This window comes from Podarcis pityusensis, assembly GCF_964106645.2.
Source record: "Podarcis pityusensis genome assembly, chromosome: 13".
Taxonomy (NCBI): Eukaryota; Metazoa; Chordata; class Lepidosauria; order Squamata; family Lacertidae; genus Podarcis; species Podarcis pityusensis.
Window position 1 is genome coordinate 36,292,779 of NC_138038.1, and position 26,453 is coordinate 36,319,231.

At 48.0% G+C, this 26,453-nt stretch overlaps 1 protein-coding gene and 1 long non-coding RNA gene across 4 annotated transcripts in view; one reads left to right on the forward strand and one right to left on the reverse strand.

Annotated features, from left to right (window-relative positions):
* The window catches only part of LOC308460234, a 204,987-nt gene that overhangs the window by 164,666 nt on the left and 13,868 nt on the right, over nucleotides 1–26,453 (forward strand). The gene's annotated exons all lie outside the window — the stretch shown is intronic.
* Nucleotides 1,271–21,532, reverse strand: CDC42EP5 (CDC42 effector protein 5). Of its 3 annotated transcripts, none has more exons than XM_080976311.1 (3): nucleotides 21,367–21,532; nucleotides 12,909–13,302; nucleotides 1,271–6,734 (listed from the first exon to the last, which is right to left on the reverse strand). In XM_080976311.1, exon 3 carries the CDS (start codon nucleotides 6,732–6,734, stop codon nucleotides 6,057–6,059), a length of 678 nt encoding a protein of 225 aa, XP_080832437.1. In that variant the 5' UTR covers nucleotides 12,909–13,302; nucleotides 21,367–21,532; the 3' UTR covers nucleotides 1,271–6,056. The 3 variants fall into 3 exon arrangements, with proteins under 3 accessions (XP_080832437.1, XP_080832438.1, XP_080832439.1); XM_080976312.1 differs by having other exon boundaries at nucleotides 21,301–21,532; XM_080976313.1 differs by lacking the exon at nucleotides 21,367–21,532 and adding an exon at nucleotides 20,697–21,130.

A 26,453-nucleotide genomic window follows, 5' to 3' on the forward strand; every position in this document is an offset into this window, starting at 1 on the left:
CGGTCCCTGCTCCTGCCAACCTAGCAGTTCGAAAGCACGTCAAAGTGCAAGCAGATAAATAGGTACCGCTCTGGCGGGAAGGTAAATGGCGTTTCCGTGCGCTGCTCTGGTTCGCCAGAAGCGGCTTAGTCATGCTGGCCACATGACCCGGAAGCTGTATGCCGGCTCCCTCAGCCAGTAAAGCGAGATGAGCGCCGCAACCCCAGAGTCGGCCACGACTGGACCTAATGGTCAGGGGTCCCTTTATCTTTTACTCTCTTTGCCACCAGTTCTGCTTAACTCTTCCTAAAGAACGCTTCTAAGATGCTGCAGGATGGCAGCGCCAAGATGAAACGGGAGGAAATGTTAATTAAGAGGCACGTTGCCCCTGAGTAAAATGCATTAAAACAAAACAAAACAAACCTTCCTGCCATGCATGTTCAGATAGCGCTCCAATTTAGATAAGGTTGCACAACTGAAGATCACTGTAGACGCTTTCGAAGACTCCTAAGTCTTCCCACTTCCGAGTCCTCACCACATCACCTTGCCTTGCAAACAGACGGAAGACAAGAGATAAAGTGGGGCAAAATACCCTGTGTGCCATGCTAGACCTAAGGAAGAAGATGGCTGGCAAAGATGGGAGCAATAACATTAACTCACTGCCAGAGCTCCAGCTCTACATCCCCATAGGGTTCCAGGTTCACTCCTTGATGTCACCAGTTTAAAAAGGAGTTTTTTTGGGGGGTGTAACAGGCTAGAGAAAGACCCCTCTCCTCCTGAGGCCTTGGAGCACAGGTGCCACTTAGGGTAGAGAGATTTGGACTAGATGGAACACAAATCTGGGTCAGCCTAAGGCAGAGCCATATATTCTTTCAGTGAAAGGGTTAGATCTCATTTGAACAATGAGATCTAATCAATTTTTGCAATGGCTAAATGCTGCAGCTAAGGGCGTATATGCATAGATAACTAAAATGGAAGCACAGTAATTAACTGGATCAGCTGTAATTGTCTGGATACGCCCATTGGTAGGCAACCCACATTGGATTGTGCCGGCAAACAGCAGTTGGTGCAATCCCCATGGAAATGCTATCTATTTGTTTAACAAAATTTATATACCACTTGGTTGTAAGAGAATCTCGAAGGAGTTTACAAAAATATATATGTAGTAAGGTATTAAAATTTAATGAATCAACTTGCTGTGCTGGACCCAACCCACATTGACCAACCAACAACCAGTGCTGTAGGGAACTGTGATCGTGAAGAGGGATTGAGGGAAGGACTGAGAAAAATATCCGAAACTAGTTTGCTTTTAATTACAAGAGATATCAAACACTTTGGTCGCTGTACAAATATTCTGCTACGTAGGATCAAAATTAACATGATTTTGAGAAGGGGGAGATGCTACATAGACATTTTCTTACACAGGAATCCATAAAATGAGCTATTATAAAATAATAAATGTACATATAGAACCCTCTTGCTGCCTTGATCAAAGGGATTGCGAAAAGGCAGCGACATCTATGACCTAGGGTTCAGGCTTAGATCTGGGGGGGGGGGGGTGTGAATAAATGAGGATAACAACGAAAGCTTTTGCGCTCCCAAAGGGAACAGAGATCAGAGTCCAGCCCTCATCTCTCTTGCAGTCTGTGGCTGGACCTTGTTCATGCATGCTTGGAATGACGATATATATATATATATATATATATATAATCAAGAGACACACGGTCACTGCAGGAAATCATTTTTCACATTTCCCTTTTTTAAAAAAAGAGAGAGTGTCCACAGTGAGAGAGGACAACAACTTGAGGTTACGCAATAAGTTAAGGCATAAAACAGGAAATATATTTTAAAACCAATGAACTGCCCACTCCCTTCAGAGAAGGAATCCACAGGAATTCCAGCTCTCCAATTAAAAGGCTCCTCGGTCTCCTACAACCACAACCTTCTCCAACTCTGGTCCCAGCTGTCGCTTTGTCCTGCGCAATTTTCAGGATGTGCACGACCCCCCTCCTCTCTCTGGAGCAAATCCACATTGCAGATAGGGTGGTTTAACAGTAGTTCCTTTTCCCCAGGGAGCCCCTGGGAGTTGTAGTGTACATGGTGTTGGGTAGAGAAGTCCTACAGAGGTAATCCCCCCCCCACACACAAAACAACAATCAATCAACACTTTATTACAGTTGCCAGGATTGGGGAGTGGGGAAGCTATTAAAGTGAAACAAGCTTTGGAATAAATTTATTAGATGGTAGCGTAGATATACTTCCCCCCTCTCTCCCCCCCCCTTCTTTTCCACCCCACCCATCTTTCTACTTGCCTCCTCCTCCTCCTCCAGCAACCCACTGCTCTTTTGGGTCCCAGTGCATATTCACTGAAGACCAATGTGTTTGAGCGGCCACCATAAATGGCAGCTGCAGATTGCACCCAGCGAACCCAAGCAGTCAGAGCTCATTATAGAGGGTCATGGGGATTCTACCCTCTGCTTTCTGTGACAGACCTCAGATTCTGGTTTTAGGTGGCCACTGTGGGGCATTATATGGCTAAGATTTTCAAGAGAAGCAGGAGGTGGAGCTTGAGGGTCTGATTATGGGTCCTCTACCTCCTCACCCCAAAACAACTCCAGCAGAGACTGAGCGTTTTAGACTGAGTGGGAACTGGCGGCCCTCCAGATGTTACTGAACTACAACTCCCATTTTCTCTGGCCATGATGCCAGAGTCCAAACATGTGGTGGGCCAGAAATTGCACTTCTCTGTCTAGACATCCTAGGGGAGCGGAGCTTCCCTCCCGACTGACTCGACTCTACTCAGTTTCTGGGAAACTCAACTGAATTCCTTTGAGCTCCTTAACATATTAAAACCTCCCCTCCTTTCCCAGATGGATAGCTCCAGGTTCCCCCTCACCATCCACCAAAAGACCACATTGCACACCAATTATGTGGCAATGAGCCCCAGCCTCACAATCATCCCTTCCCCTTTTAAAGTAGCTCCTTGCTGGGAGATGCAGTACACTAGACCTGCAACTTATGCACATTTAACTTGCTCCCCCCCCCCCTTTCTTTTATGCACTTGGTGGGGAAAGATGTTAAAAGGGAGGCATTGGTGGGGAAAACTTTGGCAATTCCACCAGCTATTGCACCCAATGTGTTTTGACTATGTGTGATTTTCGGTTTATGCACGATCCCCGGAATAAGTTGTAGGTCTGCTGTAGACATTAAAAAGCAAAACTTATCACTGCACATGGCAAGAAAATGCCATAACAAGTGCAGTTCATGGTGGTGATATTAAAGAACAGCCCATCTATTCCTACTTCTTTCAAAATCACCATTTCACTAACAAGAGCACAGAGATCTGTGTAGGAAAAAATGTCACCCGAAGAGGGCCATCCAGAGATACGAGCTATTAGCCCCAGAGTTGACAGTGAGAATGTACAAGCCACCACCATCCAGTTTTCTTACTGACACAGTGGAGCCTTGTCCCCATTATGTGGGAAGATTAAGAAGCGGCAAAATCCCATTGGGGCAATGCAAACTACCGATTTTGTCCCAGCAGGTTAAGAACTCTGCATAGAAGGGCACCGTACAATCCAGTTACACCTTTTCAACTGTGATTAACGAATCTGGCAAAAGTTACACAGAGCATAAGTAAGAAACAAACACCCGCAAGCACCTAGGGAAATAAAAAAGCAATCGTTTCCCAGCTCTTAAAGCTGTCTTGCTGCGTTATTTATCTCACTGTAACAGGAGTTTGATGATGGATTAGCAAGCTTACGAAGAAAAGGTCGTCGTTGGCACCAGAGGAAGACGTGGGAAAGATAGAACAAGAGAGACAACTGGTGATTTGGTAAAGGGGTAGCTTAACTTCTCACCACAGACCAGCTGATATTGTGCTCAGGAGACAAGACACAAGACACAAATTAAAACAGATTTCTGCCAACAATATCCATGCAGGAGAGTTTAGGAAGGCAAGAACATCTATAAGAATGTTATTTTTAACAGAGGGATGAAAGGACAGATGATTAGGGGATGGTTGGGGATCTGGCCTTTTGATTTGTTGTGGGGTTTTTTAATTTTTTTAAAAAGGTCTGTCAGTATCAGCCAGTAGATTCCCCTCCAGTTATTATCCTCTCTAGCCCACTAAATTGTATCCAGCTTTTAAAGCACCTAATTTAGAAGGCTGTCCAGTTCATGTTTGATTGAGAGGTGATCTGTTGATGCAACCCTGATCCCATTATAGCTTTAAACGGCAACAACCGAAAAAAATAAAAAATAAAAGATTGTGTGCTATTTTTTCAGTTGTGCATTTCCCAGTTTGGCCATTGGCAAATAGGTTTACAAAAAGCTACTAATGAGACGTATGCGCGTGCACAGATATACACAGAGAATGTAAACACACTTTCCCACATGTATCTTTGTTAGTCATTTTGGTACTTTGGTCGACTGAAGAATGGGGTGGGGTGGGGGGTTGGGAACCCACACCTTTCTTACCATCAGAAACTCATTTCTGCTTAGTTGCCTGCAGGCAATTGTTACAGCCACCATCAGTGACTAAGTGAATTGCCCAACAATTCCAAGAACTGTAAATTGTTTACACTTTTGCTCAACCATCAGTTCACATTACGCCCAAGTCATTCCTCTTTCCTTCATCCATCCCATAATTTCTTGACTGGCCCTTTGAGACGGGAGGTGAGAAAGCTCGTCTGCTTTCTTTCACCTTAAACAGCAGACCCATTGCCCTCAACTTCCTCTCCAATAGCTTCCATTGTCTTCCTTCCCCTACATCAGAGTTTCCCAAACTTGGGTCTCCAGCTTCTTTTTGGACTACAGTTCCCATCATCCCTCAACACTGGTCCTGCTAGCTAGGGATGATGGGAGTTGTAGCCCAAAAAAACAGCTAGAGAATCCAAGTTTGGGAAGCCTTGCCCTACATTGTCTTCCTTTGCTGAGGCAAACATTGGCGGCTCCACTCCACCCCGTACAGAAGCCAACTTGACTTGCAGTTTATTTCTACTTCAGTGCTGATGATGAGATGGGATCCTTCACCACCCCAAGGGAACAAGCCGGATTAAGGCGCTCAGGGCAGGTCACATGGCAACACAGGGGGGGATGTCTGCTGGCTCAGGAGGAATAGCCAAGGCCTGCAGCTTCTGTCTCTCAGCATCTGCTGCCTGAAGCAGCCTCTTCACTCTCCCCAATTATCAGGGAGGCCTTGCAGTTTTGTCAGTCCTGCTGCTGCTGGATATACAGATACACTGATGTACTGAATGAAGAGAAAGAAGTAGCCAGTGAATGGGTATTTGGACAGACAGAAAAGCACCAGGGTCAAGGAGTGGATGAGATGAAAAGCAAATGGTGGGCAGCAAATAAACAGGGATAACTTCACACTGCTAAATATGCTAGTGGGGTGAACAATATAATTATTGGCTAAATAGCTGGACAGGTACATCAGAATATCTGTGCATCCTCATTCCCTCCATCCTTCCATTAACATGCCAATTTATTTCCAACCTGCCTGTCCTTCCAGCACTCTCAAAAAACAGTTTCAGGTTTAGAGACAGAAACCAACAGTACAAGCGCAGGAGATGGAATCGTCCTTGGCAAGGTAGCCTGATGGATGGTTGCCTAAAACAACAGAGAAGTGGAAGGTGAGACAAAGATGGTATCAGTGGTGCACAACCTTGGATTCTGAGACGCCTTATAACCAAGATGCATTTTTTAGTGCATCAAAATATCTGTATCATCCCATGCCTAGGGAGAGTACAATAATTGGTCAGTGTGTGCGTTTCTCAGTTGCACAGTGCTTTTCTCTCACAAGAGAAGGGAGACAGCAAGAATCACACTGCAGGTGCAGCCTGCCTGCCTGCCCCTGTCCATTTTCCTCTTGAACGCAACCGTGAGAGATTTGAGATCAATGGCTCTTTGGGATGGGTCAACCAGCAGTCATCTGAAGACAACATTTGGCCGATAGACCAACTCACATCAGAGGGGCTGAGAAATTCTGCCAAAAAGAGGGCAAGAGGAGTGCTGGGGTGGGGGGCAGCTAGAGAAACCAAAGCGATCAAAACCAATACCACCCTTCTTCTTTCCTATAGTCCAATCTCTTCATCCTGTTCATCCTCAAAACTGTAGCCCTGCCCTTCGTCCTCCTCCTCCTCCTCTTCTTCCTCCTCCTCCTGCTCCTCCACGTCTTCTTCACCACCGCGATGGAGGTGCCCCTTTGGGCTGGAGCTTTCGACCCTCAGCGGTTCCTGTTCCTGCCCTCTGATGCTGTCCCAGTCTTTGTCCATCACTCCCAGCACATCGTCCAAGATGGAAGGCCCCAAGTCCAACTGGAAAGAGAGGAGGGATTCGGCATGTTCCAGTGTGGGGCTCTCCAAGGAGAACTTCTGGGGCAGGTCCCAGTCCCTTCCGTTAGAGGGCTTCTGCCGCTCTGCCTTCTCCGGGGTCTGCAGGACCACGAAGCTGCCATCCGGGGTCGACGTCGCCGGGCTCTGAACTATGCCATTCCCGCTCCCGGGTGGAGACAACAGTTCAAAGCGGGCATCTCCAGGGCTAGAGAAGGCCCCAGGGGACACATCGGGAGGCAGCCCGTTGGCCTTGGAGCCCCCATGGTTGCTGAGGAAAGACGTATCGCCAAAAGCATCTCCGCCGCGGCCGATGTGCATCGTGTGCCGGAAATCGCCCAAGGGGGCGCTGATCATGGCCCGGTCCAAACGCGGCCGCTTCTTGGAGTGGGAGACAGGGGACTGCTTGAGGATGGGCATCTGGGGGGGGGGGGAGGAGAGAAAGAGAAATGTGTGAGAGGGAGAAAGGGCTGGAAGCTTCCCAATGGAGCCAGCATAGTCGGTCTGTCAAGGCCTGGGATACATGGATCTGAGCGCTCCCAGCCTCTGCTACAGATTCCTCACTTGACCTTAGGCAACTCACTCGCCCATCTTGGTCCCCAGCCACAAAATGGAAACAATGGTCTACCATACAGGGCTTTGTGGAGACACACATTGAAAACCCCTTTTCATCCCCCCCCCCAATAATCATTATTTTTAAAACTATATAGAATTCGCAGTTGTCTTGGCGGCTGCCTCATCTCTGTCAGATTCGTATCCTGCCCCTCCTTCCAAAAAGCTCAATGGAGGGCTAGCCCAGTTTATTTGCACAACAATTCTGCAAGGTAGGCCACACAGAATTTGCTACTTATTCTGAGGCTATTACCAAGTAGAGGTTTAAACCCAGGTCTGTATCCTTGATCAATCCACTTCACTCCACTGGCACTAAGGGTAGGGACCAGAGGCTCCTTCCCTCGTTCCCCAGTTCCTGGCTGAGATTTCAGAAGCAGAGCCTGGGATGAGTGACGGCGGGAACTGTTCCTGCCCCAGCGTAGGGTGCTGAGCTCCCACTCTTGCAGTCCAGAGGACAGCAACTTGTTCAACCCGTTCCTAGAACAAGGAACGCCTAGGTTGCCATGGGAGCTGGGACTCAGGACTCCTGGGTTCCTTAAGAGAAGGAGAAGGTTGGGGGTGTGGAACATGGAGGAAAAGGGTGGGGACCAGTGCTGGATTTACATATAAGCTAAACGAGGTATAGCTTAGGGCCCCAAGTGGGAGCCCCCCCAAAAAATTAAAGGAAAAAGAAACCTGGATGTACATTTCCAAAATATATGATAAAAAACAAATAAAATAAAACCTACATAACAGCAACAGTGTTTTGTGTTGTGTAGGCTCCTATGATGTAAGTAATGGGCCCCGCCTGCTAGCCTGCTCTCTAAAATATCACTGGTTTGCTCATTTCTATATATAGGGTGCCTACATTCTGCATGGACTGGTTGCATGGCAAATGGCTTTAGATACCTATTAGGTCCATAAATTACCATATAGCATATATTCAACACACAAAAAGCGACAATTTGTTGCTGACAAAGGACAGCTGGACATATAAAGGACCTTCAGTAGCTTAGGGCCTCATCAAACCTAAATCCGGCCCTGGTGGGGACTGCTAAAATGGAAAAGACAGGGACTGGAAATCTTTGGCTACTACACTTGATCTTAACCGAGAGGCCGAGAAATGAAAGACAAGTGGGGTTTAGTTAGGATCACAGCTGAAGATAATGGGATCATCGGGACACCACAGATTTAAGCATGGGAGAAATCAGTACAGCCCGGGGACCGAGCCCCGGAGTGGGTAGCTGAAGGGAACACATTCTCTCCCTGTTTACCTCAATTTCCCTCTTGTCCAACTTTTAAGTGCCTCAGAGGAAAGACCTACCTGTTTTTGTACTCTGTACTGTGCCAGACACATGGATCAAGGCTGGCTCACCCATGTGCTACTAGCCCAGAGATGGAAAGAAGAAAGGGTCCCTATCAGGGAGGAATGGCAAGCGAAGCTGACGGACTCAGCAGAAATGGCAAAGCTGACCATAAAGCTCAGGAACCAAGAGGACAAAATCTTTAAAAAGGAATGGGGAAAATTTATAATCTATTTAAGAGACCATTGCAAGCAGAGGAAAACATTAGCAGAATTTTAATCTCACTTGTAACGTAACAAATATTATGGGCAATATGGATTGATATAAAATGTAGATTATCGAATAATATGCAGTTGTAAATGCTGACAATAGGACCCATGAAGGGGGTGGTGGGAAGTCTTGAGATTCAGAGTAATCTCTATATGTGGATAAGCATTTGGATTGTTATAATTTTATATTGGTAAAATCAAATAAAAATGATTTTGTAAAGAAGGGCTGGCTCACCCATGAGCGGCAGTGTTCACTGGGGGAGCAAATCCTGACATTGATCCTTCTCCCCCCCCCCCCCCCCGTTCTCGATGTAAGGTAAAGGTAAAGGAGCCCCTGACCGTTAAGTTCAGTTGTGGACGACTCTGGGGTTGTGGCGCTCATCTCGCTTTACTGGCCGAGGGAGCTGGCGTTTGTTCGCAGACAGCTTCCGGGTCATGTGGCCAGCATGACTAAGCCGCTTCTGGCGAACCAGAGCAGCGCACGGAAACGCCGTTTACCTTCCCGCCGGAGCGGTACCTATTTATCTACTGGCACTTTGACGTGCTTTCGAACCGCTAGGTTGGCAGGAGCAGGGACCGAACAACGGGAGCTCACCCCGTCGTGGGGATTCGAACCACTGACCTTCTGATTGGCAAGCCCAAGGCTCAGTGGTTTAACCCACAGCTCCACCTGCATCCCTTAACCCCCTTCTTCCATGGCAGGGAGGGGGGAGCTATATTGGGGTCCGCCTCAGGTGTCAAAATGTCTTGGGCTGGCCCTGACATGGATGGTGCTTTGGAGATACACACAGGAAGGTGGGACTCCTGGGTGCTGCCTGCCTATTGCATGTGATGATCTCAGGTGTGATGATCTAAGAGCCGGGGATGATTCATGCTTTAATGGGGAACAACGCAGCTGCGCTGGGGGTAGGAGACATAGTCTGGGCAAGTACTGGGGAGGGGAGGAGAAGGAGGACAACACGGAGGAGGTGGAGGCCAAGTTAGAAGGAAGCCGGCAAGCTCCGAAGATCAGAAAGCGCTGACAGAAGTGGAAAAAAGGGCAGGGAGGGAGAGTCGAGTCAGCACAGGTGGGAGAGAAAGAGAAACCCAAACACATTAGGAGGCAAGGAGAGAAAAGAACCCAGGAGTCCTGGCTGCCAGCATCCCTTCCTCTCAGCCACTCAACACCACACCCTTCCAGCAGAACACAGGAAGGTAGCTGGCTGCCAATCTCCTAGCCAGCTCTTAACTCTTCAGGTACCAAAAAAACCTGGAATGGGGAAGGACTGAGCCCTTTCCGTACAAGGGAAATTTCACTTTTAAAAAACCCACGAAATGTGCATTAAAAATCTACAATAACAGACAAAGTCTAATGGTTCTAAATCTTGCCCGCTCACTCAGTTCCACCAACACTTAGATAAAATGCTGGTTCTTCGTCATGCCTCAGAAATGCATCCCTCAACTGTGGAGGCAGCTGCCAATATTTGGCGCAACTATTTTTTTTATTATACTGAGTGGTTAGATATGCTGATGGTTTCTCTTTCGTTATGCATTGCTTCTTTCACTTATTTTCCTACGTGCTCTGAACTGCTTTGGGCACAGCTTTCTGCTGGAAAAGCAGCAGGGGGGAAACCAACATATGTTTTTGTGGAGGTCAGTAAATTCCATAAAAAATAAATAAATACTGAGATATGTCTGTAGGGCAGCTCAGGCCCAGAGGCTGATTGTGGCCCTCCAGGCCTCTCTACGTGGCCCTCTCCCCAAGCCACACCCCTCACCGGCCCTCTTTTGCACCCCCCCCTTTGTGTTTTTGCCTGGCTGGAGAGCCATTGAACTCTGATAATGCGTCTTGCCAGCCTAGAAAGAGAATAAGAGAGGGTTATGTGGCAAACTGGCTCCACCCACTTTCTCTCCGGGCCACGCCCACCACTGGCATGTGGCCCCTGGAAGGCTCCATAGCAGAGAATGCGGCCCCCAAGCTGAAATGGCCCCCCCTCTCTTGCTCTAAGGTTGAGCTCTGGTTGCATGGCCCTCACAGCCATCTCTTCTTGACTCTGTCCATCCCTTAGTCCCCTTAGGTACCTCTCCCCACTGTCAAGACTATACTGTAAAACCCTTGGGGCAGAGACCCAGCTTCACTGCTTAGGTTAAGTCAGCAATGCACTGTGTATGTTTTACTTACCACTACAGTTACTGGACTTTATGGAACACAACCCAGCCTAGACTAGACAGGGCTGCAAAGTGGATCTTTCCACCAGATCCAGCCCTGCTTAGCTTCAGCAATGTTGAAGTTCAAGGCAGCTTTGGTGAACGGACCGCTTCAAAGTGGCTGCATCCGCCGTGTAACTTCTGCCAAAGTGCTCTTTGCCTGAACTGGCATATCTCCCACCCCGAAGGCCATAAATGATAAACACCAACCCTGAGCCAGCAACAACAGTGCAATGCTCCACTGGATATTTTTTTGGGGGGATGAGATAGAAAAGTTGGCAGGATGGGAAGCCCAGCCTGGTCAACATGAACCTGGTTAAATGTATGCTCTCCTCCTTCTAAGCCAGAGTTTACATGAAGACAGCTAAGTTCTGGGACAGGCAGAGCAGGAAGACAAATTCAAAAGGTGGCTTTTAAAAGAGCAGAAGAACGGAAGATCACTAAATGGTGCAGGTAACCAGTGGATGGGAAAGAGCTGTGGTGTTTGTGTCATTAACTGCAGTCCAGGAGAGATCTATCAAGCAACACTTGCACTAACAGCGCACATATAACAACCAGAATAGTACTGGGAAAACTACATTGGAAGTCGGGTTTGTTTTGGGGGGGGGTGGGTGGGAGAAGCATTCTCCCAAGCATAAAAGAGATTGCATTCACGAATCCAGCTTGCCAAGAGCTGCTCGCCTGGTCACCTGTGTCAAATTCAGACTCGCCTCCAGGTGACTAGCAGGAAAAACGTTATAACTTGTTTGTTTTTTATGAATGCCCCGGTTGACCAACATAGTCTGTGAGGACAAGTTAGCTAATAAGAAGCGGGGGGCAGTTTGTGGAGGGGAAGTTTTCTCTACGCAAGGCTGATTTCAGGCAAGGGGTGTGGGGAGGGGAGAGCAGGGGATAATGCCACAATACCGCCCCCCCCCCAACAAAAGTGAACTCTCGGGCGTACACACTAAAACGCATCAATTGTGCATGCAATAACTTAACGGAGAGACGGGGAACAGCTGAGATCCAGAAGGGCTGGGGTCTGACATGGTCCTGGCACGAACCCAGGGAGGCTTATGCTCCAGCCTCTTGGGAGAAGATATCTATTCCCTCCTTTCCCGTCCATGTTTCCCTTCTCTGCGGATGACAGATATGGTTACGAGCCCCGGAGTACGATGACGGAATTTCCTTTGGTAAATGAAATGAAGTCCTTTGAAAGGCTCAGATGTGGCCGAGGTTGAGGAAATGATCGGGAATCGGGGGGGGGGGGGATGTGATGGGGCAGAGCCATTTAGCCCGGACACCTGGGTTCCCTGGAACGGAACAGTGATCAAGTGAATACAAAGTGCCAGTGAAGGGCTTGGGAGCCAGGGCTCTTCTTGGAAAGGGACAGGATTTAACTGGGTTGTTGTGGTGGCAGCGAAACCAACGTGGGTGTTTGAACGTGTGGGTTTGCTGGCTGAGAGGTGGGATATGGGGGGCTACAGCATGATGTGGGGGGCTGGGTGCAAATCAGGTACCCTGCACCGATTGGAGGCTTACAGGGGTGGGGGAAAGCCAGGACTCCTGGGTACTTTAGGAGGGGGGTCAAGAAAGGGGGCATAGGGGAAGTTTAGCTGCAAGCCAGGAGTTTTGATTGCCTGTGGAGAGCATGCCAAGAAGCTCAGGCTAGGGGGCCTATTTACTTTAGCCCCAGCCAACACCCTCTCCTGCTCCCAGCCCAGCCGCTCTTTGATTTATGGCCACTCACTCATTCCTCTTGCCAGACACACACCCCTTTTGCTACCCAAACGGTGGCTTCTCCCTCCCCACCCCCTCCTCTCCTGGGATGAGGCACCCAAGGGCTGAAGACCATCTCCACCCACCCACCCCACCTTTCGAGGAGAGAACCACCCAAACCTGCCCACCTCACTCAAGCCCACTCCCCAGTCCCACAACCCAACTCAGGAACCCTGCAGCTTTTTCCCACCCAGATTTCCTGTGCCTTGGCTCCTAAACCCCAGTCCTCTGTTAGAGGAACCAGGAGTCCTACTTCCCTGCTGGCTGGCTCAAAACCACTAAATCCCACCCTGCCTTGTGGGGGAGCCCACAAGGCCCTGTCTGGCAGCCACTCCCTGCTGACCCCGCAATCCTGTCTCCGGGAACTCAGGAGTCCAGACAGCCTGCTGCGCTCTCTCGCCTTCTGACTTGCAGCAGTCGGCTGAGAGCTGTCAGCCGGCACAAAGCATTGCTTAGAAGCTCTCCCAGGTGCTAGCGAAACTCACCTTTGCAAAGAAAACACTCCAACGTCCTTTTCCTTTCCCCCACAGCTCGGGGTGACTCACAGGACTGTCCCGGTCGTTCTTCCTGCTTTTGTAGTCGCCCCAATCCGGCCAAGAGGCAGTGCCAAGTGAACCAGAGCTACAAAACGCGTATATCCTTCCCTGGATATTTGCAGTTGGATCCTGTCGCCACTTTTGTCTAGCTAGGTCTGGGAAGTTTGCTCACAGTTCTCAGAAATCCCCAGCAAAATTTCCTCTTTTCTCTCTCCTTTCATTTGTCCGCCTCTCACACTCCTCTCTTTCTTTCTCTCTCTCTCTCTTTCACCCACTTCTTCCTCGTCACGAGTTTTCACTCCTCCCTTCTTGGGTGGTGGCCCGGAATTTTATTTATTTATACCTGCATTAGAAAGATGAAATCGTAGATGTCAGAAGCTCAAGCAAAACCAAACACACCGCTTGCCCCAAAGAAAAGAAAGAGGTGGGGGGGGGGGAGGAGACACAAGCCCCAAATGAGGGGAAAAACGCTTGAGATCCAGGAGCCAAAAAAAATATTGTCCCAAGAAGAGGGGAGAGGAAATTTGAAAAACACAAAAAGCCTCTCCATTGCCTTATAAAGTTCACTGCATTCCTGAACTTCCGGACTTGGTTGGCGTGTTTGGAAACCAGGCTAAGCGCCGGATTGGGGAGGATTGGTGAAAGAGCAGAGGGCTGCAAAGAAGGGAATTTGAGAAAGGAAGCATGTGGCTTTAAAACAAAAGTGGCATGTTGAAAAAACAACAGCGAGGAGGTATGGAAAGAGGGAAATTGAAGTGGAGGATGGTGGAAGGGAACAACTGGGAGCAAGATGGGGGTGGGGGAGAGATGGAAGAAGACTGATGGAGAGGGCAAAGGATGCCCTAAGCTATATTGGGGCATGGGGCTATCCCATATTAAGGAAGCAACAACTTATGCACAGAAAATCAAACAGAAAAGATAATGGAGTGGCTAGGGACACAAAAGACAACCAGGAAGGGTGATGCAATTGGAAAGAATGGAGGAGTGGGGTACCACATGACTGTAGGGGGCATTAATGTATGGATAAGAAAGATAAACCCAAGGCTGTAGGTTCTGTGCAATTAGAATTTAAAACCTCAACATTCATTAAAAAAAAAAAGGTTTCTTGCTCTCATGATTGGTTTTGCTGATGGTTCCCATTTTTCTAGGCTATATACACTATCACCTTTTCCTTCACTAAAGGTCTCCTTATGCCCAATTTAGTCTAACTGCTCAGTGGATGGTAGAGGGTGCAATTTTTGCATAAAACTCAACCGCTACCTTCAAAATTAAGCAAAGCATGCTCATCATAAAATCTAAGCATATCGGCGTAATTAGAGTTTCCTTGGCACCTAAGGTGCATCTCATTGGCAGACAACAATAGGCTAGAACCATACATATGAGGAGAGAACGTGTTAAGAGATGTGATGGATAGATGAATTGCTCCATCTTACTGGTTCCTAAGTCCCATGTAAAAGGCTCCCCGCAAGCAGAAAAGTAGAGCAGTAAGGGGAGGGCTTGCAATACAGCTCCTCTTGCTGAAGCACAGGCTCTCTTCTTGCAGGGACTCTGTGTCACAGGAGGCAAACCTACCATAAAATTGCACCCTGCGGCCTTCTCTTTAATTCCAGGTGTTGCCAGGAGGAGGGTCAGAAACTTTGAATGCAGTTACTTTACGGTGCAAGGCATTATGGGTGGTCAGAGGCACTTGCCTCTTTGTCACGAACCTGTGGCTGATGATCACCACAGAATCCTGGGACCATCAGCATTGAAAACAAGTTTTGAGCCAGATAACCCTGGTATCTTGATCTTAAATGTACCTCTTTACCCTGGCCTTTGACACCTGAGATGTGTGTTTTCAGGACCCCCCTATACCTGTGACTATAATCTTCCAGCTGCATTTAATTCTGAATTTTAAATACCATTAACCCATTGTGGGATGTGCTGATGAAGCATGGGTATTATTATTATTATTATTAAGCAAGCCAGGGGATTATTTTCAACTTCTGTAGTGCGCAACAATATAAAGGTAAAGGGACCCCTGACCATTAGGTCCAGTCATGGCCGACTCTGGGGTTGCGGCGCTCATCTCGCTTTATTGGCCAAAGGAGCCGGCGTACAGCTTCCGGGTCATGTGGCCAGCACGACTAAGCCGTTTCTGGCGAACCAGAACAGCACACGGAAATGCCGTTTACCTTCCCACCGCAGCAGTACCTATTTATCTACTTGCACTTTGATGTGCTTTCGAACTGCTGGGTTGGCAGGAGCAGGGACCGAGCAACGGGAGCTCACCCTGCCGCAGGGATTCGAACCGCCGACCTTCTGATCGGCAAGCCCTAGGCTCTGTGGTTTAACCCACAGCGACACCTGCATCCCTGTGCAACAATATAGAAGCACACTTGTTTTTGTGCAGAACGTATTCCCTTTGCCATCAGGTATACCCTTTATGCAACTGGGATCAAGGAAGACTGGGCTGAAGATCAACAGGTGGAGCTCCCAGACTTACTTCTCTGCCACAGGAATCCTCTTTTTAGAGTTTACGCACTGACAGTCAGATGGAGGGAGATCTGCAGTCCTCCCAGAGTGTGGATGGATGGATGGATGGATGGATGTAGCCATGGGGGCACAGACAAAAAGTGAAGATTGGGAGAAGGATGGCTAGTTGAAAGGAGAGGAGTTTGGAGATGAATGGTTTAAAGGGGGAGGCACGATCGCCTGCTAAGATTAGTCAGCTTTAAGAAAAACAACCTTTCGAGAGGCAGATCTGTGTCCGTATTGTGGGACGCAAGGGGTGAAGGAGGTCATTGCACATACCGATAAATCTCAGAGTCAAGAACTTTTTATCTCTATTTATGAGCATCAGGTTCAAAGCTTATGTTTAACAGTGAAGTAGACAAAAAAATGGGGGAGAGAGACAAGAGGGCAATCATAGGAGACAGCGGCCGCTATTCTCCTCCTCCTCCTCTTCCACCCCCACCAGACATCTTTGCTCCTCATCTAATGGCAACATCATTCAGATAAGGCTTTAGGAAAGTTAGTATTTCTCCATGCCCTAGTATGCCAGGGTAGGGCACACACACAGCCCGCCAGAATATTGTGGCAGATTCCTGAGGTGGAAGAATGAACAATGGCCAGTTCAGGCTGCAAGTGCAAGGGGCCGTGTGTGTTGCCTTCAAGCTAGAACAGCAGGTAGAAGGCTGAGCATTTGCTAAAAAGGTTGGTCTTGCTAGCAGTCCTAACATTTAGATTTTAGGAATGAAATCATGGCTAAAAACAAAAACAAAAAACAGTGTTCAGAGGATTTGAGAAATCTGCTGGTCATCTTATTTATTACATTTATATCCCACCTTCTCCCGCCCCCCCTGCCCCCCCATGGAGCTCAAGATGGCATACGAAATTCTCCCCCAACTCATTTAATCCCAACAGCAACCCTGTGAGGTAGATTAGGCTGAGAGGCAGCGATTGACCCAAGGTCTCCCAGCGAGCTTCATGGCCCAGTGGAGGGTTTGAACCCTCGTCTCTCAGGTCGTACTTCAGCACTCACTACACCACACAGCCTCTCTTATTGGACTACAGTGGTACCTTGGGTTAAGAACTTAATTTGTTCTTAACCTGAAACAGTTCTTAACCTGAGGTACCACTTTAGCTAATGGGGCCTCCCGCTGCTGCCGCACAATTTCTGTTCTCATCCTGAAGCAAAGTTCTTAACCTGAGGTACTATTTCTGGGTTAGTGGAGTCTGTAACCTGAAGCGTATGTAACCCAAGGTACCACTGTATTTACATTTGAAGGATGGAGCCGACGGAGGGGGCTCAATGGCATAAAGGATCAGGCCACATCTGGCCTACGTACCGCACTCTGGTCCCCACTTCTCAATCCCACATCTGATTTAGAAATAATGTCATTTATTTGAAACTATTTTTAGGCATTGGGGGGGGGGCAATGCCCATCCAAGGTGGCTTACAGCCATAAAGCCAAGAAGGAGTAGAAGAAAAACAGTTAACGCAGACGTTTTAAAACCAGAAATAGCTTGGCCCATCGCCTCACGAGAATAAGAAAGCCAGGAAAACATGGCCGCAGCCCAACCAAGAAAACATCACTCCTGGAAGGCCAATTGGAAAGGGCAGATCTTCAAGGCCTTCTGAAAACCCCGCTGCACAGAAGTCTGAAACTCCCTTCCGTCCAACGAGGCTAGAAAACATTGTTCCAATAATGAGACTAGATTAAAACAACAACGAATTAAGGCATTTTCCAGCCACGAGCCTGAGCAAGGCAAAATATTGGGGGAATGATAAAGAATTGTCGATTAAGGGGGTGGAGGCGACAGCAGCCAGTAACATGACCAGAAGATAACAATTAGCAAATAATGGGAGATTTTGGCAGCGGCAGAGGACGAGGGACTGGGACACGAGGGACTGGGACAGGAGAGTTTTTATTGAGTACTGGAAAAAGTAATCAACAAGACAAATGAAGAGTTTTCTCCTTAAGTTTACTGGAAACGTGTGTGTGACTTTTTGATCCTTTAGAAAATATAAGCAAAAAGGGGGGTGAATGCTCTTTCAGCAAACTTGGACCTTCATCAGAGAAGCAGAGAGAGCTGCCTCCTAACCGCTCCTGCTCCAATTTCATAAAGTCAATGGCATTTTCCGCCCATGGATGTTTCTGCTATCAGGGTCTTAGCTGTTCAATTTGCTGTTATCTGAAATGCTTCCTTTCTGTCCCTCCGCACACGGATGCGTCAGCAAAACGATGCACTGCCATGTGACTCATTGATTGATCTCTATCCATGATGGGATAAAAAAGGGAATAGGGAGACCATAGGCCTGGACCACAGCGAAGAGTTTCAGGGAAACTGGGTTTTGACTGGGAATCACAAATGGAGAAAGGGCTGTTCCAGTCAGGTCCTGGGCTCACCACCTTCCCACAGACATCTGGTTGGCCAGTGTGAGAACAGAATGCTAGACTAGATGGGCTTGATCCAGCAGAATCTTCTTACGCCGTGTGTGTGTGTGTCTCGAAGAAATTTAGGTGTAATTCCTGAACTCTCTGAATGGGTTCTAGACTCTGAAATACAAGAACCACTTTATCCAAGTTGCTTTCATGTAAGGGAAGCGGGGAAATCCTGTGTCTAGAGATTGCTCCAGAGTTCGGCAGCTACACAGGGTGTAAATACAACTGAGAGGGGACCTCCTGTTCACGGAGGTTATGACCAAAGCTTATTCTGGGGTGCAGGGGTTTGGCAACTTGTTCTTATTCAGTCTACAGTGTCAAATAAGGAACTGGGAACCAGGAGCCACCTCGAGACTGGTCCAACAAGCTGTGGAAGAAAGCTCTGCTCAGTTGCAACAACTGCCACCTATGCACACAGCGTTTTGCCTACGCACCTGCTTTTGTACACCAAAAGGGCTTCCTTGTAGGAAATTGCTGAGAGTTAAAAGAGCAGCCCGTCTGGGATCAGACCCAAAAGTCCAGCAACCCGCCAAATGCTAACATGTGGAAAAGGTCTAGCGATGAGGATGGGATGGAAGAGTTTGGCTGGATCCTGGGATGAGTAGGGAGGTGTTTGGAGTCACAGTGAGGCGTGGCGGATCTGGCGCAACAAACAGCATGTCCAACGCAAGACTGCAAGCTCCTTGGGGCAGGGGTCTGTTTGATTTGCTCATGCTATTCTGTTAAGTGGGACATGCATCGGTGATGCTATAAAAAGATGGCGGCTCAGCTCTGGTTTCAATTCCCTGTTCGGTCAAGGACACACTGGTTTCCTCGAAGGCAAGATTCCTCCTGACCTCAGTTTCCCCATCTGCTAAGAAGGGGGAGTAGAACAGCTCACTCACCTTCCACAAGCGCCTAATACAGAGTCAGATCATGGGTCCACCTAGTTCAGAACTGTTTACACTGACTTGCAGGGACTCTCCAAGGTGTTCCCAGCCTGGCCTGAAGATGTTGGGGAACAAACCTGGAATCTTCTGCATGCAAAGCAGATGCTCTGTTGCAGAGCTATAGCCTTTCCTCTGACGCAAGCATTTCATGCTGACAGGAGCACTTTCATGAGGCTAAAGCACAGCATGTGTAACTCCTCCCAGTAGAATCCAAAGGCTGAATTAGCCAGGCCGGCTAAGTAGAACCTCCACGTTCAGGGGAAGGCTATCTCTGGAGACAAACAGGGAACAACTCTTGCCTTTGTGACCTGCTTAAGGGGTTCCAGAGGCATCCTTGAAAACAGGATGCTGGGCTAGATGGAACTTTGGTCCAATTCTGCAGGACTCACTAAGCCGCACAGCCTTTCTCTGTGGGTCCCCAGATGTTGTTGGACTACAACTCCCATCATTCCTAGCCGCATGACCAGTGGTCAGGGATGATGGGAGTTGTAGTCCAACAGCATCTGGGGACCCACAGGTTGAGAACTAGTAAGGGGAAGAGAAGCCAAATCTCCGATTTCTCTGGGGAAACAGCAAAGTCTAGCGTGTGCAGAGAATCAAGGAGGAATAAGGAATCAAAGCAGATCATGTATCAAAACATTGTAAACGAACCTCATTTTTTAAAAAGACAGCTGAATTAACACCAGCAGCACTAAAAGAGAGACACAGAGAAATAAATCAATAGGAGCCGCAATACCAAAAGCAAAACACACAAAAATCAATTAACTAGGCAAGCAGGGACAACAAACCACATGACTGCAATTCAATCAGCAGCGACAGGAATCCAGATTTATATAACAAGCGGAGGATCCGCGGCACCCTTCCCCCGCCAAGCGCCCTGGAGACCTGGAACACGCTTTGAACATGCAGTGCGCCATGTGATCCTCAAAGGCATAGGCTTGTGCCCAACTGAGCAGGTTTTGCCAGGGAAAGTGGATGGGCCTTGCCAAATGCAGATCAATGATTTTACATATGCACACAGCAGGAATACAGGAAAATCCGCACCTCTGCACAGCACTGCCGCCCAATAACAGACCACTCAAAACTCTGCCGAATTTTTACACACAAGCGCACACTGTTTCACAACCAGCGATGTGGATTTTTCTGGGAAATTTTGAATTGGATAATTAGGCTAGTTTGCCTAATTAGGTAACATGCCTGAGGAAATTTTCTGATGCTCTAGAGAGTCACTTAATTCAGCATGTTTAATTTACTTGTATCTGGTGAACAAAGCAAAAAACTCTAGAACTGCCAAGCTTGCCCGATATCTATACAGTGGTACCTCGGGTTAAGTATTTAATTCGTTCCGGAGGTCCGTTCTTAACCTGAAACTGTTCTTAACCTGAAGCATCACTTTAGCTAGTGGAGCTTCCTGCTGCTGCTGCACCGCCAGAGCAGGATTTCTGTTCTCATCCTGAAGCAAAGTTCTTAACCTGAAGCACTATTTCTGGGTTAGCGGAATCTGTAACCTGAAGAGTATGTAACCTGAAGCATATGTAACCTGAGGTACCACTGTACTGCAACCGGCACCTGTTAATTGTTACTGATCAACTTAGGAGATTTTTCCGCAGAACAAAACCAAGGTTTGGGAAGCTGACTGTCCCCACATCACTGTGTGAAACTCACGTGTCCTATGTATGAACCAGCCATGTGCATCACTGCTCACCCACACAATCCTGAACTGTGCACACAAACACACATATGAACCTTTCAGCCCAATACCAAACAGCCAATAGCCTTCCTAAAAGGGACTGGATCCTTCAGGACGACCCTTCTTGAGACATTTGCTCATGTTCCCCTGCAAGTGTGAACATGCACATGTTCAGAAGGTGTGCAGGTACCCTTTGCGAATGCAGTTCCCTCCAGCGCTAGCCAGCCTCCCACTGCCTGACATCAATTCCTTCCTAACCAGGTATCTTCTGCCTTTGGATTTTTTGTGTGTGATTAACTTCTGTTTACAGCCTCTTCTCCCTGGCTCACCCCGTTTGCTCACAAGTTAGTCATCCACAGGCAATTCTAATCCACACTTCCTCTCCCAGCCAAACCCAGGGAGCACAGAACTCAGGCTGCCCGCAGGTCTCCTCTGGTCTCTAGAAAAGTTCCCACGACCAGATTCTAACTCATTACTACTCTACACTCCCTTTCCTGGCTCCCAGTCATTGTGGCTTCAACCACTAGTCCACGCTTCCTTTCCAACAAACTCAGAAGTCTTGAGTCTCTGGCGGCTCCTAGATCAGACGAGGAACCGCCCCAATATCCACACCGTGGTTCCAGCCCAGTAGTCCAGAGAACCCAGGAGTCCTGGCTCCCAAACCGATTGCTCTTCAAGAGAGTATCCCCGCTTCTAACCCACTAGGCAACACTACCTTCCCAGAGAATCCGGGGTTCCCTGCCCCTTTCCCCTATATTTTCTAACGGAGCCCAGGGACTCTCGAGTCTACTCACGCCCTTTACAGAAAGGAACCCAGGAGTCCCGGCCCACGAAACTCTCAGGAGGGCGACCCGTCGTACCTCTTTCCATCTCTCGAGCAAAGTTCCAACCACTTGGCTCAGCTACTCGACTCCGCTTTACAGCTCTGGCAAGCCAGAGGTTAAAAGGGACGGGCGGGTCTCACGCCGCGCCCACTTTCCCTTCCTTGCTCCACTTTCTTAAAGGGATATACCAGGACGAATTCGGGAAGAGGATTGCATGATCAATACAGTAACTAAAAAATAAAACAAAGGCGGCTCTTGGGAAAGGAATTCCTTAAAGGATGCACACACGATGTAGCCGGAGAAAAAAAAAGACTGCGGAACTCAGAATGGAGGCGGGTGGGAGAAGAGAAGAAAGTTAATGCTGGAAAAGGTTTTTTTCCCCTCCTCTCTCCCTTCCCGCCCCCACCCCGGCGGCTAACCCAACCCTAGGATGGAATTTCCTGAAAGTTCCTTTCCCAGGGAGAATAATCAGTTCCAGATGGGAAAAGTGGGGGGAGAGAAAGAGGAATTGGGAGAACTGATAGGAGAAGAGAGGGAGAACAGAGAGGGGGTTTGGGGGCAATGTGAGAAGGGGAAAGGGGAGGGGAGCCCAGCACAGGAATGGGAGAATGGGGCAGAGACTAGATGGAGAAAAAGAAACAGAACCTAGGTAATGGAAGAGAGAAGGCAGATACTGGCGGCCGCTTCACACGTGCGCAGCTTCACGTGTCACACACGCGCGCCGCAGGGACGCGTGGCTACTGCGGCGTTATTTAGTGTGGCGCGGCCAGCCGCATCCTCCCAGGGCTTGGGAGCAAGCGGCCCGTTTGCACGCATGTGTAGGGTCACTCATTCACTGCGCTGTGCTTCATTTCAGAAACTTTATCAAGAGCGACGATGAGGGTTGTTGACAGCAAAACGGTTACGGCCAGGATGCAAGTGTTTGTGTGTATGGGGGGGTGTATTGTAATGTGTGAAGCGACGGTGAAGGAGTTAAGAAAATTGAGGGGAGGAAGGGAATTGAGGAAAGGGGGACAGGAGGGGGGGGGACACCTTCCAGATGGTGGTTTTTGTTTTGTTTTGGGGTGGGATGTAAAGGAGGGTTAAGAACACATGAGCCCAACTACACAGCATGTTGGTTATGCATCTGTACACTTAAGTGCAAGATGGGGTTTGTTTTGTTTTTTCAACACCAATTGCCAACAATTGGAACCCCAGTATCGGGGGTCCGGGAGGGAACTGTACTGTGGGGCTGAAGGCTCCTGAGCCTGTAATTTACACAGGGGGAAAGCTCCCATTGAAGTTAATGGGATCACACCAAGGTCTACCTAGCTTGGCATCATCCTTCCCACAGTGGCCAAGCAGATGTCCATAGGTAAAAGGTAAAGGGGCCCCTGACCATTAGGTTCAGTCGTGACCGACTCGGGTTGCGGTGCTCATCTCGCTTTACTGACCGAGGGAGCCAGCGTACAGCTTCCGGATCATGTGGCCAGCAGGACTAAGCCGCTTCTGGCAAACCAGAGCAGCACACAGAAACGCTGTTTACCTTCCCGCCAGAGTGGTACCTATTTATCTACTTGTACTTTGACGTGCTTTCAAACTGCTAGGTTGGCAGGAGCAGGGACCAAGCAACAGGAGCTCACCCCGTTGCGGGGATTCGAACCGCCAACCTTCTGATCGGCAAGTCCTAGGCTCTGTGGTTTAACCCACAGTGCCACCCGCGTCCCTGATGTCCATGGGAAGCACCCCCAAAACAAAGAAGGGGGCAAGAAGGTGCTAGCTTTCTTCTCCTACAGTTGTTCTGTATTATGTATTCAATCACATGCTGCCCTTGAATGTGGCTCATATACTTAATAACTGTCTTACCCTCTTTTAAGCCATCTCAAACAGTGGTCCTTGCTACATCCTGTGACCAGGAATTTCACAGATTAATTTTGTGTTGAGGAAGGGCTTCCTTTGGTCTTTCCTGAGTCTCCAGTCGTCCATTTCATCGGATTACTCCCAAGGTCGGGCATTAGGGTAGGGCGCATCGTGTCCCAGGCGAGCCAAACAGATGCTTCAGGTCCTTTAATTTATTTTTAGGAGTGCTGGAGAATCGGTGTGCAATCTGAGCTCAGGGTCAGAGCATGCAGAAGGCCTGCCTTAAAGCCTCCCCAATAAGTTGATTGCAAAAGTGCAATTTCAGACTGGAACTTTCTAGCTAATTACCTTAATCCTTATGCTATGCTTGTCAGGGTGGGTGTGGGAGATGCAACCTTAGAGCAAATAGCTGCAGATTACTCAAAGCAAACACACAAAGGCATTCATTATTACAGCAAAAGCAAGGCTTTGATCCCCCAGGGATCTGGCAGGGCGCTGTGAGCACAGGATGTCGGACTAGACAGGCCTTTGGTCTGATCCAGCACAGCCAGAGACAGAAATTCAATCACTCAGGCCTAGATTGGTTGGTCCTGTGCCACTGACCATCAACCACCACATGTTGTAGCAGTGAATTCCATAAATCAATTTCATGTTGTATGAAGGAATATTTTATTTTGCTTCCGAGTCTACTGCAAATCAGTTTCACTTGGTGACCCTCTGTTCCACTAACTACAATGACTGATGGAGAAACGTTTATATCTATCTCCTTTCGTCATGCTATTCATAACTGTATAAAGCATTTTATTTCAATGTAAACTAAAAAGCTCAAAATGCTATTATGGGTTGTAGCCAGTGCTCGTCCCGCTCAGAACAGTCCCACCAAAATTAATGAACATTGCTAACTTAGGCAATTTAAAATTAAAAGAAGTGCTTTGAAATGCAAATCTGTTGAAAGGTAATAACTAAATAAGAAGCTTTAATGTTTTATGTTTACACCTATTTAGTAACAATAACAGTTACTAGGAATCACAGAAAGCCTGTAACACAACACATTTAACTTGTGTGAATTCAGCTTTACATGCTTGGCAATTAAATAAGATAAATAAAGTGAGGGCAGGCATCCAGGAAAAAAAGACTTTGGTAATCCTACCCACCATGGATCCCAATGTGTTTTGACTATAGGAGATGCTGGCTTTAGGTGCGATCCCTGGAATGTAACCACCACAAGAAGTGTGGGCTTACTTGCATTTCATTTGGTCCCTGCTAGGCTCTTCTGCAGACCCTGGGCTGGTGAGCCAAGCTCCCAACTTTGTAAAGCAGCCTGCAGGCAAATCTTGCTGTCATAGCAATGGCTGCCTCCTCATTCCACATTTTCCTCTGGGTTGGCAATGGGATGGGCCAGGCAGCACCCTCCAGGGGCAGGTTAGGCCTCAACCAACATCATCATATGCTTCATTCCTACACCAGTTTAGAAAACTGAGGAGACGGCTACCAATTTCTCCTGCTGCGCAACCGCATTAGACATTGCACTCTTCCTGGAGAAGCCAGAAGAAGCTTGGACTCCCAATGTTTCCTCCTCTCTAATTAACTTCTGTCCCAGATAAATCCAGGGTGATGGCGGTGGTTGTTTTAATGGTAGATTTTCTGTCAAGATACAGTTGACTGAGCTGCTGTGGGGAGGGAATAATTTTTCACTTTCCCCCAGTAAATCAATGCCTCCCAAGCAAAACTGATGGCAGGAAATGCATTGCAGGCTCTCCTAATCCACCCCCTGGGCCCAAGGCCTGCAGATTTTCTACTCAGAATCTCCACTATGAGAATCTGAGGAGGTAGAGAGGCCTGGGAAGTATGGTGGGGTGGAGGGTGGGGGGGTGATGAGGTCTGTAGATAAAAGGACCAACTTCTAACATTTGACAGATATTTGAGAGAATTTCCCACAAATAGTTCCAAATAATGAAAGGGAGGGTTGGTCCATTCCATGGTAGCTACATCAAAGCTCACTAAACTGCAAGGTACTTGTAAATTGCACAGGGAGGCAGACCTTTTGTCTGAGTCATGAATTGGCCTGAAGCTGTGCAAAATTATTCTAAACAAGTTACTATTAACACATAAAAGTAAAGTCAGTCCCACAGTGATGCAGTCAGGAAAAGTTTAGGCCCGAGAAGATGGGCTCAGATCCCCATAAAGTTCATTAGGCGGCCTGGGGTAAGTCACCATCTCCCTGTACCTCACAGGGTGGGATGTTGTGAGAATAAAAATAGGGGGGGGGGGGCGGCGAACCACGTGGACCAGCCTGAGTTCATGGGAGTACAGGCAGGATTAAAATAAGTAATAAAAAATAATTACTGCGTAAAGTTACTGGCCTCGCCTGCCCTCATATACTCATAATCGTTCCTTTTTGGCCTGAGAGAAATAACAAACTTTTGTAAGGTGAGCTGGCAAATATATTTACATAATTTACACCTCCCACCTTCAGCAGAAATGTATAACGGCCGCCTGGAGGCAACTCTTAGCTCCTCAGAAGCGCCCAGCTAAAGGGCTGTTTGCAGGCTTGTATTGACAGAGCAGCGCACTTTGCAACAGACATAATACGCCCTAAAGAAGCTTGCTTTTGCTTCTTATTTGATGGAGTCAGAAAATGGCACGGCACCTGTGGCTGTCTAGGGCAGTGGTCATCTGCAGCCACTGACTATGTGACTAACCCACTGTTAGTACAGTGGTACCTTGGGTTAAGTACTTAATTTGTTTCGGAGGTCCGTTCTTAACCTGAAACTGTTCTTAACCTGAAGCACCACTTTAGCTAATGGGGCCTCCTGCTGCTGCTGCTGCGCTGCCGGAGCACGATTTCTGTTCTCATCTTGAAGCAAAGTTCTTAACCTGAAGCACTATTTCTGGGTTAGCGGAGTCTGTAACCTGAAGCGTATGTAACCCGAGGTACCACTGTACTTTTCTGTGTGGGTAGGTTTAGTCACATTGTTAGAGCTGCAGGCTCACACGGTAAACTACAGTATTAAGTGGCCACACTGCAGCTATTGGTTGTATAAAGCCAATGTTTTTTATTTTATTTGTTAAATTTATATACCACCTTTGTCTTCCAAGGATCTCAAGGTGGTGTGTACACGGCTTGCCTCCTCGTCATTTCATCCTCACAGCAATCCAGTGAAGTATGTTAGGCTGTGTGAGATGGTGACTGGCTCAAGGTCACCCAGGGAGCTTCATGGCTGAGTGGGAATTCGAACCCTGCTCTCCCAGATCCTAGTCCAACACTTTAACCGTTACAAGCT

Bases quoted from the DNA above. Each gene is read 5' to 3' on its own strand.
- CDC42EP5 (XM_080976311.1), bottom strand. From the start codon at position 6,734: ATGCCCATCCTCAAGCAGTCCCCTGTCTCCCACTCCAAGAAGCGGCCG.